This window comes from Colletotrichum fructicola, assembly GCF_000319635.2.
Source record: "Colletotrichum fructicola Nara gc5 chromosome Unknown KSG_Nara_v1_contig02, whole genome shotgun sequence".
Taxonomy (NCBI): domain Eukaryota; kingdom Fungi; phylum Ascomycota; class Sordariomycetes; order Glomerellales; family Glomerellaceae; genus Colletotrichum; species Colletotrichum fructicola.
Genome location: NW_027094052.1, coordinates 3,295,465 through 3,311,455, shown reverse-complemented (window position 1 = coordinate 3,311,455; position 15,991 = coordinate 3,295,465). Strand labels below are relative to the sequence as shown.

At 53.4% G+C, this 15,991-nt stretch overlaps 5 protein-coding genes across 5 annotated transcripts; 3 read left to right on the top strand and 2 right to left on the bottom strand.

The window, feature by feature from the left end:
• Positions 1-959: 959 nt before the first annotated feature.
• On the bottom strand, positions 960-2,566 carry STL1-9 (Sugar transporter STL1; the record flags this gene model as incomplete). The annotated part of the gene is made up of 2 exons (XM_032033768.1): positions 960-1,632; positions 1,689-2,566. 2 exons carry the CDS (start codon positions 2,564-2,566, stop codon positions 960-962), a joined length of 1,551 nt encoding a protein of 516 aa, XP_031887070.1.
• A 528-nt stretch (positions 2,567-3,094) lies between these two features.
• On the top strand, positions 3,095-3,396 carry CGGC5_v003664 (uncharacterized protein; the record flags this gene model as incomplete). Its single annotated transcript, XM_066151160.1, has 2 exons — positions 3,095-3,156; positions 3,234-3,396. The coding sequence occupies 2 exons, from the start codon at positions 3,095-3,097 to the stop codon at positions 3,394-3,396; spliced, it is 225 nt and encodes a 74-aa protein (XP_066009521.1).
• Positions 3,397-6,342: 2,946 nt separating this feature from the next.
• On the bottom strand, positions 6,343-7,255 carry CGGC5_v003663 (mitochondrial 37S ribosomal protein mS41; the record flags this gene model as incomplete). Its single annotated transcript, XM_032033769.1, has 3 exons — positions 6,343-7,029; positions 7,092-7,099; positions 7,243-7,255. 3 exons carry the CDS (start codon positions 7,253-7,255, stop codon positions 6,343-6,345), a joined length of 708 nt encoding a protein of 235 aa, XP_031887071.1.
• A 441-nt stretch (positions 7,256-7,696) lies between these two features.
• CGGC5_v003662 (putative ATP-dependent helicase) lies at positions 7,697-12,290 on the top strand (the record flags this gene model as incomplete). The annotated part of the gene is made up of 6 exons (XM_032033771.1): positions 7,697-7,766; positions 7,815-10,011; positions 10,061-10,280; positions 10,331-11,165; positions 11,219-11,657; positions 11,708-12,290. The coding sequence occupies 6 exons, from the start codon at positions 7,697-7,699 to the stop codon at positions 12,288-12,290; spliced, it is 4,344 nt and encodes a 1,447-aa protein (XP_031886934.1).
• Positions 12,291-13,068: 778 nt separating this feature from the next.
• pof6 (F-box protein pof6) lies at positions 13,069-15,834 on the top strand (the record flags this gene model as incomplete). The annotated part of the gene is made up of 2 exons (XM_032033772.1): positions 13,069-13,165; positions 13,232-15,834. The coding sequence occupies 2 exons, from the start codon at positions 13,069-13,071 to the stop codon at positions 15,832-15,834; spliced, it is 2,700 nt and encodes an 899-aa protein (XP_031886933.1).
• Positions 15,835-15,991: the final 157 nt, after the last annotated feature.

The following is a 15,991-nucleotide window of genomic DNA, read 5'->3' as shown; positions in this document are numbered from 1 at the left end:
AATGCCGTCGAGACGCGCCATGTTGACGAATGAGACCGCGGTTACCGTACCCGTCACGCCCCAACTCTGACCAGGTGCTCGAGGAGTGGCATTGTGGAGCGAAGGGGTTGCCGTCGACGTAGAAGTATCGTGATATAAGCCGGTTGTTCTTGAATTTCCGTTCTTTTGCCATACATGCGAAGTCGTATCTCCGCGAGCAGGTTGTTGGGGGAGAGGGTGTAGTCGTTATTGTATCAGGTTGGGTTGCGTCGGCAAGTATGGGGGCCAAGCCAGGTGCACGTTGACGAAGGGAGGAAGAGCACCATGAGCTACCTGCCTAACCAGATGGAACCCACGGGTCGGGGCGGTTCATCTTCGGTTGCTTCTCGCCGAAGCTTAAACGTTGGACTTCACCCATTGGACGCAACGGCAGCACGCCTCTTGGGTCGCACAGCTCCAACATGGTGGGCGAGTGCGTGGGAGCAGTTCATCCCATCCAATCAAGGAAAATCCTAATTTAGAGAGCATCCATCTCGTAACTTTGTTCAAATCCCACCCAATCACACATCGGTACTTGACAGGGTTTATGTTGCTCACGGCGTACTGCTCAGTTGCTTGTGTTCAGCCCGGACCGTCGCTGCTTTAAATTTGACCATATGCCACGAATTGAGGCCACCCCTAGGAGCCTGAGGTACCACCTTGCACACAATTACCTGGCAAAATAGTGCTGTTCTGTGAACTCGCCGATACTGGTACGTGTGATGCCCTGGTTCATAGTAGGTGCGGGTTGCAGACGAGGGCTTAGGTATTGAACTTATATGTAGTCATTGTCTTTCTTATCCATCCATGTCTATCCTATCCGGTCTTCTGATACATGTTGCACATCAGCAATCAGTATTTGTGTACTACGCCGAGGTCATGTCCACAAAGCGCAGGTAAGGCGGACCGCACTTGGGACGAGCCATGCTGTGCACAATTGCTTATGCGTCCTCGAGGTGTGCTGCCTTCTCGTCCTTCTCTGACCTGAACTCCTGCGGCATGGCAATGGGCCGAGTCTTGGCATATTTGACCGTGGCCCAGATCGAAGGCGACTCGCGGAACAGAAGGTCAATCTCTTCAAGGTTGCGGCCTGTCGTCTCGGGAAACCACATCCAAACCACGATGGGGAAGGTGAAGGCAATGACGGCGTAAACAATGTAGTATTGGTACCCGATGCTGTTGATGGCCACGGGGGTGACCATGATGACCAGGAAGTTGAACAGCCAGTGGTTGGCGGTCGAAATAGAGGACATGGCCATGCGCAGGCGCAAGGGGGCGACCTCGGTACAATAGAGGTAGTTGGCTCCCATGAGGCCAATCGGGATCCAGGTGTTGTAGAGGAAGATCCAGAAAGCGGCAGAGATTTGCGCGGCATAGTTGTCCTTACCAAAGGACGTGGACACAGCGAGGGCAACCATACAAATGGACATGCCACTACCACTGACAATGAAGGCAGCCCGACGGCCGAAACGATCGATAGTGAAGAAGGCGATGAAAGAGGCGAGGAACTTCCAGGTGAGGGTGCCGCCAGACATGATGCGAGATTGTTGGCTGGACATGCCCAAATTTTGCTGGAAGAGAATCGGCGCGTAAACGCTGACCAAGTTGGAACCACTGCGTGTTGTGTTAGTCGCTGATCCCAGACAATAAGCACATTGGTGAGTACATACCACATCTGCTGGTAGAACTGGAGACCCATGCAAAGCAAAAAGCGATACAACAGCTTGTCTTCGCCGTTCTTCAGCATATCCTTCATTGACACCGCAGAGCCCTTGGTTTCTTCGAGAGAGTACTCGATGCCGGACAATTCGGCCTGCACTTCAAGAGAGTCCTCCGGCAGCGACTTCAGCACTGCGATGACAGATCGTGCTTGTTCGGAGCGGCCCTTCATAACCAGCCATCGGGGCGACTCCGGGAAGAAGTAAATGGAGGCCATGAGGACAATCGAAAAGAAGCAGGCGATGGCCAGAGGCGGGCGCCACGTGATTGGGCCCGAGTGGAATTGGAAGAAGCCGAAGTCGATCCAAGACTCAAGCATATACCCGACGCACATAAAGCATCCTGACATGACAACCTGACGGCCGCGGTTGGCTGCGGCGGACGTTTCGGACTGCCAGACGGGCACAATCGAGCTAAGTTGACCAATGCCAAGACCGCAAATGACACGACCAATGGTGAACTGAGGCAGACCGAAAGCAGAACACATCAGGGCTTCACCGATCAAGGTGAGAACACCGGAGAAAAAGATAATGTTTCGACGTCCATAGATATCGCCGGTCCAGGAACATGAGAGAGAGCCGATTGTAGCGCCGATAGTGAAGGTAGCAACGATGAATCCTTGTAGTGTCGAGTTTCGAGATTTCTCTGCGCCGGATGTGTTGACAGTATCAATTTGGGGAAAGGTCTTGACCCAGTCCTCCTCGGTGAGCAGACCGCCGACCACACCGATGTTGTAGCCGTAAAGAATGAAACTGGGCGCAATGATGAGAATGATTCTGAGGGTGTTGAGGGCGTTGCCCGTAAGGCCAAAGTACTTCTTGGAGCCCATGATTTTCGCAATGCACCAGATCACACAGACTGGGTTGGAAAGACAGGACGGAAAGAAGAAAGACGCAGGGTTGAAAGTTTCTTCTTGGCTCTTGGGATCGGGCAAGAGGCCAGCTTTTTAGCCCGTCTCTTCCCCGTGGGCGTTAGCTCCATGCTCCACGAGGGGGATAGATAACTCCATCATGGAGCTCGGGGTGGTTATGGAGCCGGGTGTGGGAGGATTGCGGAGGTACCCAATCCCTTCCGTGGTGCCCCAGGGAGGAAGACGCGGAGGCGTGGGGCCAGGCCGACGGGGGATGGGATGGACCCAGATAGCCTGCCCGCCCTGGGGAGATCTTCCGACTCAACCGTTTCCCAAAGGAATTGCTGCCTCTCTCATACGATACCGACAGTCCTCCCCCGGAATTGACCTGCCGGATTCTTCTTAACTTCCCGTTTGCGAAATCTGGAGCAGAGCGGAACTGGTCCGGAGGTGATGCAGGGTCGCATAGATTAGCATGCAGACCAATCATCTCAACTCTGATTGGCGATGCTGGCTGAGAGCCGCGCTGCCAACTTGTCCCTCCGCCAAGGTGTGCCAATATCGAAGTGGTGAGATTACCCATATATGAATTATGTCCGGTGCCCATGACGAGCTTCCCACAGCTTGGCGAGCTGATGTTTACCAGGGCATCGACTGGCTTCACAGGCTCGGCCACGGAGTCTGAGTCGTATGCGATGAGAGTGACTAGGCATGGACCCAAGAAGCCCAGGACGCCACTAGCTTATCAAATACAACCATCGTTCGGCCGACCAAGCAGAGGTGTCTGCATCGGCATCGCGGCATCTTGAATAGGGAATGTCCATCCTGTATGAGTATCCAGCAGCATCGGAACTTCGGGAGAGCAATGCACACGTCTTCATATATGAATCGTGACGCGCGACGACCGGACGCTGATCTTTGAGACCAATGTGAGAACCCGCAGTCGGGCTGCAGGAGACGTAGCCTCCCTGCTTACCCCCTCGAGAGTTCCGATCTGCTTGTTGTTGACGGACTCGCCACGGAGCATAGTTCTCGACCCATATCGGTGGAGAGGGCGCGGAAGCAAAAGCGCGAGTCGCTATTGTCCGCGGTGTTTTGCAAGCCCGCCGTTGTAAACGCTTGTCCGTGGTCTTTTGTAAGTCCGCTATTGGAATTACATCAAAACAATACGCTTCGACATTCACCTGGTTCGTGAAGCACGTTGGACGCTCCGACAACACTTCTGTCGTTGTTCTCGCAACATTGTGAGCGATCTGCAATTCGGAGCGGCAAGCGGCTTGGAAAGGCAAGTGCGGTTGGATTGCCAATGATCCAAGTGCTTGGCTGTCTGCCAAGAGTGCGGCAAGCTTTTTTGAGGCTCAGTCAAGCGCCCGGGCGCAGCAATGAACGGCCAATTCCCAGGTGACTGGGGGAGGAACTTTGTACTCCCGTGCCGTGCCAGAGAAAGTCCGGGGTTATGGGGTCTGCTAGGATGGCAAGGACGCTAACCTGGAATGAACATCTCGCTTGGCGGTCCACCAAATTCGCGACAACCCACCCAGGGCCGTTCCAGACAAGGCGTCCATGATGGTGGTCGGGTGCCTGCCAGTGACGCAAATAGGTGCCCAGTTACCGTTACCTTATGCAGAGGGCGTGTTTGTGCTGCAGACCCTACATATGGGAAGGGGGAAAGGGATTGCTGTGAGTTGACGCCCTTCGAGCTGCATCGCCGTCCGGCTGCCGGGCCTCGACATCGCCGTCGGGGCGATGGTCAACCCCAGAATTGGGATGATGGTTGCACACCATCACCACCAGCCTCTGTCAGCTCGTTGCAAAACGCCAAGATTTTCTGTCGACGGCTGCGCACCTGTCGGCCTCGCTCTGGTGCTGATCACTCCATCTCATGTAGGTCTCGCCTTTTCACGCCCCTGCATCGTGTGAAGTCTAGGCTTCCACACCTTGACATGCGTGGAAAGGCTCTGTCTGGAATGACGGAACCCTACGGCCTCAGCTACTGCCAACGCTCATTATGGCTCATGACTCACACGACCACCTGCCATGAGAAATGAAACCAACATGGGTAGGCGTATGCAAGAGATATTCCGCCAACGTCGCGCGTTGGCACTGCTGCATCATGAATTATCTCCATGGTTTTCCTAACCTTGGTGGCGCTTCTCACCGCATGTGAGCGACTGTGGTCTCAAGGCGGGTTGAACACATACCTGCAGCCATACAGGGCTGGTGGCTGGCATAATTGAGCATCGATTCTGCCTCGTTCCGTGGGAGTGGCGTCGCTAGAGTTTCCAGAGACGAGAGAAGTGGGAAGAAATGCACTTCACAATCCTACATATGAGCCAAGTTGAGGCACTGTGCTGCCAACAGACGAATGGATATGTTACCTTACACCAGGTAACCTATTTACATAGGGCCTTGGATACTAAGACCTGAGGGTGCGGTGACAGCGCCACGCGATGGGTTTTGAGTCAACTTCCAACAGCCGATTGTCATTCCATAATCAAACCTGTGGCAAGAAGGATCACCGGCAGCAAGTTAACATACGCCGGTATTTGGCGTTTCCGCCAGCCCCCAAGTAGGGACGGTCCGCTGGAACGGCAGCCACCAGGGAGTGGAATCTTGAGTTGAATGGGCGGCCTTGCGAGTCTCCTTAGTCAAAGCTTAGAGATCGTCTTTTCGGGCTTTCCTATAGACTGGATGGGAGCCCTAGTGATGGCCGCTGTTGTTTTAAGCTTTTTGATCCCGAATACCTTAAAAGAAAATCTTCAATTGCATTTCAATCGTATAAAAGTTTCCGGTTGCCGCATGGTCGCTACAAGCAAGCGCGCAACAACCGTGTCAGTTCGTACACCTACAGGAATCACATCTCTTCGCGCTGGTTGCCCGTCTTTGGGTGCGATTTTTCTCGTCCCGCGCGAGAATGTTCACGCGGATATGCTTATCTGGTCCAGTCTGGGCTCTGTACAGTGAGCCTCCACTGCCAAGACTTAGGATGTAAGCAGCTTCAACATTCCCCCGACTTTCCTCACAACTCCACCAAACTACCTACCCGCCTTGCCTTACAGGCTGCGGCGGCATCCAAGGTTATGCCTAGATTCGTCCGCTTGGCCTTCTCGCTGATCTGCCGCTCCGTACACCCACCAGCCCAGCAATCTGGTCCAAAGTGCTGCTAGGGGTCTTCCCTTCCACTTTGCCTGTAAAATGACGGATGCCATGGATCGAACAGCTTCTTCAGCTCGGTAACTCCGCGACATCTTTTTTGGAGCTACAAATTTAGCTGGTTGTTGTACGAGATCCGTGATACCCTCCAGTCTATCGCGGTTACTCCCTTCGAGGGGTGTTGTGGTCGAAGATGTCCTCACTGTGCATCCTTCAATCTGAACTCACGCCGATGGCGTTCTCTGCGCATTGTCGGGATCCTGTATCTGACAACAGTCGTTGATTTCATGTGCGGCTAAGGCCAGGTATGCCTCGTGTTATCTAACACCTGGACACACTGACGAATCAGATGGCAAGCCCCTCATCGTCAGTCCTTGGTGAAGCTGATGGGCGTCACGAGATACGTTGCGCTAATAATAGCAAAGCGGCCTCAGCAAGATATCGAGAAACTCAGCCGTGGCATGTCCAGTTCATTGATGATTGCCTTCCCATTTTTTTTTTTGGACCTCGTATCGTACAAGATCTATGAATATAGTACAGTTGGTGGTGTCAAGCGGCAGGAGGCTGTAGAACGGGCGGCATGCTTAATCACTTCGAGGAGTTTATCGTAGACCAGCGGCAGCCTCCCTCTCTGCCTTACGCGCTGCGATGCGCTTCTTGAAGCGAACCTCACCCCTCCTGCGTTCACCACCATCAACCTTGTGACCCTGCTTGTGCTCCCACATACCCTCTGCGACAACCACACGAGCTCCCTCGCCGCCCGGTAGAGGCAGGGCATGAGGACCAGAAATCGTGTTTGCGCCGCGCACTGTGTAGCCCGTAGGCTTTGTGAGCTGAGCGATATGCAGGCTGCTCACGTCGGCGTCCGCCGGTACGTTGACGACAATCTTCTTGTCTGTCGCGGGGTCTCGGACGACCTTCAAGATGGCCTCCCCACTCTCGACATACTTGAAATCGCCGCCGGGGCCAAATGCGCCCTTCCTGTATCTGTCCAGCCATGAGAGGAGGTATCGTCGTTCCCTTGGTGGCTCGAGGCCAAGCTCTCGGAGCTGTAGCGATGTGAGGGAGAACAGAGCATCCCATGTGGGGAACTTGTCGAGGTGCTGGTTGAGGCCGCGGCCAACGACCTTCAACAAGGTCTCGACATCGGGAATGAGAGGTATCGGCGACGGAATGGGTGGGGCTTCTCTGGTTTTATGAAGCCATCTCGTCTGGCATGTCGGGGCGACCGGGGCCTTGCGGAGGAAAGGACTCAGGAATTGCTGGAACCGAGATGCCCTCATGTTGACCTAGGGCACATGTCAGTACCAATGGCAGTTTTCGGAGCATTTTGAAAGGGTTTCAGGCATACTGTGTGGGCTTATGAGCTTCTCTAGCCAGGCAATTGGCCGATTTCAAGCTTGCGCGTGGCTGTCGTCTAGGTCTCGAAGTCTCGCGATGTTGCTTGACTTGCCTCCAATTTTTGCTCTGCCAGGCGCTAACGCTTGATAATTTTGACTTACATAATCGTCCCATTGAGAGAGACTTGAGTGGTCTGAGTTCCTCTCTCTGTGATTTTTGACCGCCTTCCTTTTATGGTCTAGCGCAACGCCCACGCTTTTGTGGTTCGCCAGCCAGGGGGGCCTCCGCTAAATTGGCAGTGCCCCGCGATCCGTCGCGCTAAGCATTAGGCGACGCAGGATGCGACGCGACCTGAGTCTGCCTCTCTCTGCCTGCCGCTTATCGATTAAGCTACCTACGCCATCCTTATCGAGGGGAGCTTCTTCCTTCCACCTCAGGTTTGCGCCAACAGCCCCTTCCCCTCTTACCGGGACCTTTTAAAAGCTCTTCTCTCTGTTACCTACAAATTTCTCATCTTCGTGTCGTTCGCCCCGACCGGTCAAACGTTCAATATGTCCATCGCGCATTGACAAGACGTTACAAAGGCATTCAGACATTCTGCAGGGGCTGTTCAACATGGGTCGCACAAAGCAGGCCGCACGCCGCGGCAAGCCGATCCCAGTGACATCCACTGTCGATTTTCATGGTAAGTCTTTTCTTCAAACTAGAGGTTTTGATGAGCTGACATCGAAAGAACAATGGCCTGCCCATTTCATTGATCAACTACGTGCGCACCTCGCCGATCACGAAACACTGCCAGAGACCCAAGAGACAGACGAACCTGCAGCTAAACGAGTCAAAAGATCCAACAGCGACATTAAATCGCTACTTGTAGGAAAGGAATCTCTAGAAGTTGCGCGGAAATACCCGAGGGAACTGCTTTCCGACTCATCGAAACACTCAACCATTTACCGCAATGTTGGCCCCCTCCTGCATGTTGGAGACAGACATGGCAAAGAATGGATTATTGCATCTCGCGCCAAGTCTGGCGCTCCAATACACGCAGTCGTACCGGTCTATCCGAACGCAGTGTCTCGGCGCTTATCAACGTGCTTGAGCCTTTTCAACAGCGGCAAGTGGAAGGAGTCAAGTGAGGAGGGCGAAATATGGGTGTCGCTCGATATTGCCATCTCCACGCTGGGAGATCACCTCCAGTTACAATTCCGCTTCTGTCTGTACTGGAACGAGACAAAAACACCTTACAGCCAACTGCGTTCAACGTTTGAGAGAAAACAAAGCCAAAAGATCCTCGATACCTTCTTGTCCGATGGCTCTAATACTATTGCATCCGGGAGGCAGAGCTGGTCGCCGCTCGACTTCTACGAAGCGGCGCACGTTCCTCCCTCTGACGATGAGAATGGCCTCAAAATCGATGTCCCGGAACTGACGGCATCATTATATCCTTATCAGAAACGAACTCTCAACTGGCTTTTGAAGCGAGAGGGCGTCTGCTGGAATAATTCGCCTGATGGGAGTTCTGTCGGACTTATTGAAGATTTCCCCGCTTCCAAGGATCTTAATACTGCGCACACTTTTCGCAAGACACAAGACGCACTCGGCGGAGACTTTCATGTCAGCCACGTGTATCATGTTGTCACCAGCGATCTTACGTCCTTCCAGCAGGCGGAACAATATGTCAGGGGTGGCATTCTTGCTGAGGAAATGGGTCTTGGAAAAACCCTTGAAGTTATTGGTCTGATCGCGCTCCATCGTCGGCCAGATGGCGAAAGCAACACGGTTCTTACTAGGGAGGGAGAAGAACTCCTCGCCACGGGTGCAACGCTCATTGTCTCGCCCAACTCACTTAAAGAGCAATGGACGTCGGAGATTCACCAGCACGCGCCTCATCTCCGAGTCAAATACTATCCCGGCCGCAAGAAGGTGGGCTTTGAAAGCGAGGAGCTGCTCCGCAAAGATCTGGCAGCTCACGACATTATCGTAACTACCTACTCCATCCTGACTTCTGAGCTTCACTACGCCATCAAACCACCCGAGAGATCCCGAAGACAAGAGAGGAAGTACGAGCGACCTGCGTCTCCACTTACGCAGATGCTGTGGTGGCGAATCTGCCTTGACGAAGCCCAGATGATCGAGAGTGGTGTTACAGGTGCTGCTGCGGTCGCCAAAGTCATACCTCGAGTCAATGCTTGGGGCGTAACAGGAACCCCAGTCAAGAACGACGTCAAAGATCTGTTTGGTCTTCTCAACTTCTTGCGTTATGAGCCCTACGCCTCCTACGCGCCAGCTTGGAAAGCCTTGACGGACTCTCACAAGCCCCTCTTCCGGTCACTATTCGCCTCCATCGCCCTACGGCACACAAAGCAGCTCGTTAGGCATGAGATTGCTGTGCCACCGCAGAAGCGATTTGTGATAACCTTACCGTTCACAGCCGTTGAGGAACAGTACTATGGCGAGATGTTCAGAAACATGACCCGAAATTGCGGCCTGGATATGGCCGGCAATCCCTCCAGTAACGATTGGAAGCTCGAGCAGTATGAAACCGAGATGCGGGCATGGCTCAATCGACTTCGACAGGCAACACTTCATCCTGAGATTGTTCAACGACGAGGCAATGGAAGAAAGGTCGGTCCCATGCGGACGGTCGACGAAGTATTAGACGCTATGCTTGAGCAGGGCGACAACGATATCCGAACTGAGCAAAGAGCATACTTTCAGGCACGGCTTCTTCGCGGCCAGATGTTGGAGAATGGTCCGAGAGTGAAGGAGGCTCTGGAAATATGGGAAAAGGTCAAGAAAGATGCTTCAGCCCTTGTTTCGGAGTGCCGAGAAGAGGCAGAAGACGCTCTGAAAGAGTTGAAGTCTTCCGGCTCAAATCAAGATTCGATAGTTGACTTTCCCTCAGACGAAGATGATAACGAGGAAACGGACGAGTGAGTCTTGAAGACCATGATTGTTTTCCCGCCTTTCTAATCCTTCTAGTCTCTCGGGGGTAGGCCACGTCGGCGAGGCTCGAACGAGACTTCGCCATGCGTTGGAAATCCTCCATAAAGCAACCTTCTTCTGTGCCAATGCGTTCTTCCAAATTAAGTCAAATAGCGACCTCACAGAGCCGGAATCTGATGACCACAAGAAGTTGCAGCAATTAGAAGATTTGGAATACAGCAAAGCTCAGGAGATTCGTCGAGAGATTCTGTCCGAGGTACGCTCTCGCGTGAAATTGTTTGTCTTCATCCACTAACTAGGCTGCAGAGTCATGCAAAGGCCATGTCACTGGTCAATAAGCTGGGACGGCAGGCTCAATCACAAACGTTCGTGGATATACCGGAACTCGCAATCAATTTGAACAAGGGCTTGGAGAGCGCAGGTGCACTTGAAAAGCTCGAAGAGCTCTATGGTGTCCTCAATGAACAAGCGAACATCATTGACGAGTGGAGAGAAGCCGTCATTAAGCTACTTTCCCAGCCACTGATCGACGAGGAAGCTGAGGTCGAAAACACGGGTGAAGAGTTCACAGACTCTACCAAAACCCAAGAAGAACTCATCGTATACGTACAAGTGCTACGTGCGGCTGTTGCTGATCGTCAGGATGCGATTTCGGGTCTCGAGAATGCGCTCGTGAAGCACGAGACTAAGGTCTCACTAATCACTGCCAAGGCGGATGAGGGTCCGGCCCCGGAGCAAATGATAGCTCTTCACCAACTCAGAGACAAAGTCAGACCAGACAGAGATCGGCATGGTTCACTACGAGGCGCCATTGCAGAGCTTCGAGCGATCGCCTCGCGGTTGCCACAGGACGGCGGTGGGCGCGCGAGCGTTGAGCGTGAAATCGTTGTCAGGCAGATAAGAGAAACCCAGGCACATATCACCGCGCAAACCAAGGCCGCGACGGCGCTCGAGCGGGAGATGGACAGGTTCACGAGTGCCATGAATGCCAGAGTCGAGTATTATCGACAGTTACAGGCTGTGTCCGACAGTGTGGCCCCGTACGAGGGCCCCAACAACCAGCAAGCTATTGATTCATGCAAGGTCAATGAGGATCAAGCCCGTCAAAAGTTCGACGCCGCAAGGGCAAAACACAGATACTGTGAGTACCGCCTCCACCACACGGTTGCATTGTACTGATTCGCGCGTCTCCAGTGCTCAACCTGAAGGAAGCCGGGACACAGTCAAATGAGCCCCGGATGTGCATCATTTGCCAGTCATCATTCACGATCGGTGTCCTCACTGTCTGTGGCCACCAGTTCTGTAAAGACTGTATAAAACAGTGGTATCGAGCACATCATAACTGCCCAATGTGCAAGCGAAAGTTGAGACTAACTGAGCTTCACGACATCACGTTGAAACCGAGAGAGGTCAAGTTGCTCGAAGAAACGACAACATCGACAACGCATGAGCCCAAAGACAAGAACGCAAGAACCAATGGCATTTACTCACAGTTTGGCTCTGAGAAGATTGCTCAAATCAAGGATATCGAGTTAGCGGGCCTATCGTATGGCAGCAAAGTGGACTCGATCGTGCGCCATATCATCTGGCTGAGGAAGACCGATCCTGGTGCCAAATCAATTATTTTTACTCAGTATGCCGGACAGCATTTCCTAGGAAACAGCATGCTTACCATTTGTACAGATACCGCAGTTTCTTGGGCGTCCTGAGCGCCGCTTTCTTCCGCTACAAGATAGGCTTTGCGTCCATTGACTCGTCAACCGGGATCCAGAGATTCAAGGAAGATCCGGGCGTTGAAATATTCATGCTCCACGGACGGGCACAGTCTAGCGGTCTCAACTTGGTGAACGCGAGCCATGTATTCCTCTGCGAACCACTCCTAAACACGGCCCTCGAGCTCCAAGCTATTGCGCGAGTCGACCGAATTGGGCAGAAGCACGAGACAACGGTGTGGTTGTACTTGATTGAAGGGTCAGTTGAAGAATCCATTTACAACCTATCAGTCAAACGGAGGATGGAGCACATGGGCAAAAACTCGAAAGGGAAAGGAAAGGAATCCACCCCCGAGGTGGCAGAGCCTACACTAGAGGCTGCGAACACGCTCGAACTCGAGACTGCTTCTCTCAATCATCTCATGAGCAAAGACAAGAATGCGGGAGAAACGGTAGAAGCGGGTGATCTTTGGGAATGTTTGTTCGGAAGCGTTCCTAAACGCATTACGGCGAGTGTGGCGGAAGGCATCATTGCCGACAGTAGAGAGGATTAGATGTAGACTTCACTTGGTCTTTGGTGGTGATGCGAAGCCTGTCGAGGAGATATCGACCTTGTCGTGTTTGAGTGGCGTCCGGGAAAGCATTGGAAGCGATTTTGGACTTTATTTGTTCGTCTGGGTATACAATGATGAGATGTACCAAGCCATTTTGATAGAGAGTTGCCTGATAAGTCAACGGACTGGGAGTTGACAGCATTCAGACCAAAGAAATTAGAAACGAATCCCACGTCGCCGCCGGGTTTCATGAAACGCGGAACTAAACATGTAGAATCAAGGCTCACTACAATCCTCAAGCCTTGATTCTCGGTCGTGTTCTTGGAACAAGAAAGTTCACGTCTAATGCTATCCTACTTTCCTTCTAGCGGGGTAGTAGCGGGGCAGTGAAGCATGAAAGCGGCACCGTTCCCATGCTTCATTCTTTGTCAAAAAGAAAGCCGAGCTCCACTGCTGAAGACTGCAGCTTGGTCCGCTCCGGGGCGGTAACAAAGCGCAAGGGTTCAGGGGTTCAGGGGATCCACACAGCTGGCACCAGCTGTTGCGGGGTCTTCCTTGGAGAGAATCAAGTCATAATCAACTGCGTCCAGGCTGAGAGCCACCTGCCCATAACCAACTAAAGCAGCTGATATTACATCCCACCCAGCGAACGACCTCAGCAACCCCGCCCGAACCCGTTCGGATCTCACGAGGGGCTCTGCCATGAATTGAGAGAGATTGAAGACTGCCTCCAGGCCAGCAAAAACACACCAGATGCAGCTGTACCCCGGCGGTTATCATGTATAGGACTCGAGGAAATGCCCCTCAGGGGGGCGGTATCCTCGGCGCGTTGAAGGCGACCGAGATGCTGGATTCGAGGCCGAGTCTGCCAGCAGGTTGGTTTGAGTCCTTTGGTTGGAATTGGAGGAATTGGAGGAATTGTGTACTGACCTGTCCGCCAGAGATCCTCGTCGCGATCCTCGACTACCTTCCCGTCGCAGACCTGATGCAGGTCGCTCGAGCTTCCCGTCGCATGCAAGAAATGGTGTACGATGATACGAGATGGGTCGCCAGATTGAAGAGCATGGGATGTTGGAACGAAGCCGAGGCAAGGCAGCGGTTTGATGAGGCCATGCGGAAGAGACGGGAAGCCGCCGAACGGGCGGCGAAAGGCGCCGCTGGAGGCCAGCCAGGAGCCCCAGGAAGCCACCCTCCGAAACCCACGAGTACGATGTTGTTCGATGCCACGGTTGAGGAAGAGCGCCGGAAACGCCAATCGGCAGCGCCTCCTGTCGATGGATTCGAGAGGATGACTGTAGGAGCACCAGCAGCCAAGGACCCATTCAAGGACCCGGAGGCGCTGCTGGATGTGATCAAGAACTCGAGGAGCATCAGGGGCCATGCAAGAGAGGAATATGGCAAGATTTACGGCTCATTCGCGCCTTTCTATTTCGACCTTGCCAGAGCGAAGAGCCACACGGATCCTATCGTCTTCCAGGTGTTCAGGGACCCTGAAAGACAGGCTAAAATGCTTTCGAATCTGCAAGTATTTGCAAAGAGCGACTGGGCGCAGGGGTGGAATCAGCGAGAGGAACGACTTATGACCATGACGAGTATTTTTGAGGGCGCGGTACTTCGAGAGTTCGAGCAGGGGTACGAGTTTTGGGATGTTGACGGCCGCATGAAGCGGTATGCGCATGTGCTGCATACACTGAACGGCGGCAACGCAGCAACGGAGCTTTTCATCCAGAAGCATCCTATATTCAGCGACCGCGAGGTCCTGGCGGTCAATTCGTCGGATTGCGTCAACCAGACCAGTGGGGACGAAATCAACTTGGAACCCTCCCGACTGTTTTTCGAGATGCTGCTGCGGAAAGTCAACGAGCACGCTGAGATTATTGGGCGCATATTCGCCAATCCCGATGTTGTGTTCTGGGAGTTTATGGAAAAGGTCCGGGAGGATGTTATCATGGACTACATCACACCGCTTTTTGATGCAACGCACGACAGAAACCTGCAGTGGTATCTGAAGGCTGTGGCTGGAACCTTTGAGCAAGGCATGCTCTTCTTCAAGTCCGTGGTCCCTCCAAAAGACTCCAAGAGCAACCTCGAGGAAAAGGCCAAGGAGATGATGCTGAGAGTGTTTGAGCCGCATCTGGACCTGTATCTGCAAGAGGAGCTCGACTTTTTCACAAGACATGCCGAGTCGGAGGTTGCAGAATGGGAGAAGAAGCTCTCTGAGCAAGACGCCTCTGTCGAGTCGTTCTACATGAGCAACTTCAACAGACAGGCAGATAAGAAGGACTTTCTGAGTTCTTTCAGAAAGGTAGTCATGATGCCCGTCACGGTGTTGCCATCTTTTGGCAGCACGAGTACAACAACGAAACCCACCACACCAAACGGCACATCTGCCCTTTCGCCTCAGCCGTCTAGACCGCATACGCCCAGTCTTGCACCAAACACGGACGGAAACGGCCGTCTCAGTCCTCTGCCCGCACAAGCTCCGACCGACGAGCTGGCGGCCAAGGCTGCTCTGATGGCTTCCAGAATGGAAGGCATTAAGACTCTTTTCAGTATCGAAATCGCCCTGAACCTAACGCACAAGGCGAAGACGAGCATGGGTCGCGCATCGCTGTTCATACAGCTTGGAGGCCAGTACGGCGAGGAAGCCCGTGAGCAATGCGAAACGATATTCGTAGTCATGCTCCGTATCCTAGGCAACAGACACGTCAAGGTCGGCTTCGAAAAGGCCGTCGAGCACCTTTCTCACTACAACCCCCGTGAGGTCAGCGATCACAACCAGTCCGGCGTTGCGCCCCTGGTGACCTTTATCGAGCTGGTCAACGTAGGCGACCTCATCTCTCAGATGATTGACGTTTTCTACGAGCAGCAGCTCGCCGGCCCAAAGATTGCAGACCGCAACGACTTCCTCGACCCCGCCGGCATCGCCAAGAAGAAGTGGGAGCAGATGCTGGACGAGAGCGTTGCGGCAGGCTTGAATAAGGGCATTGACGTCCTCATGGATGAGGTAGAGTACCTCCACGGCACGACACAGCAGCCGACCGACTACAACCCCTCCGAGACGGGCGGCATCTTGGCCGACCCGGGGCCGACTGAGACGGCGCTCCGCATCAAGGAGCTCGTGTCTTCGCACACGCGCATGCTGGTCGGCACGACGGAGAAGTCGATGCTTGATGTATTCAACGGCGAGGTGGGCCTGCGGCTGTTCACGGCCGTGTGCAAGCATCTCAAGCGGCAGCGCATCAGCACTGAAGGTGCCATCAAGCTCATTGCCGACATGAACCTATATTTCGAGTACATTCGCACCCTCAAGAACCAAGACCTGCTTGCCTACTTCAAGGCATTGCGCGAGCTGAGCCAGATCTACCTCATCGACGCCAAGCACGCAAAGGAGATGGCCACCATAATTGCCGACGGCGACCGTTTCGAGGGTGTGTTCCGCGCCGAAGAAGCGTATGAGTTTGCGCAAAGACGATCGGATTGGTACACAGTTAGAAAAGACGTGGAACGGGCAATGTACGGGATGGAATGCTCGCTCATGTAGAGAGGCATACACCGGATGGTGCTATATAGCAGTCTCATTCTCGTTGGAAATCATCTCCAATTGGAGAAATCAGATAGCCTGTCCTATTCTTAATAATACCCCTGCTTGAACCCAATTGAGCCGTAACGCCTGTCATGCTGCATTGTTTTTATCCCCA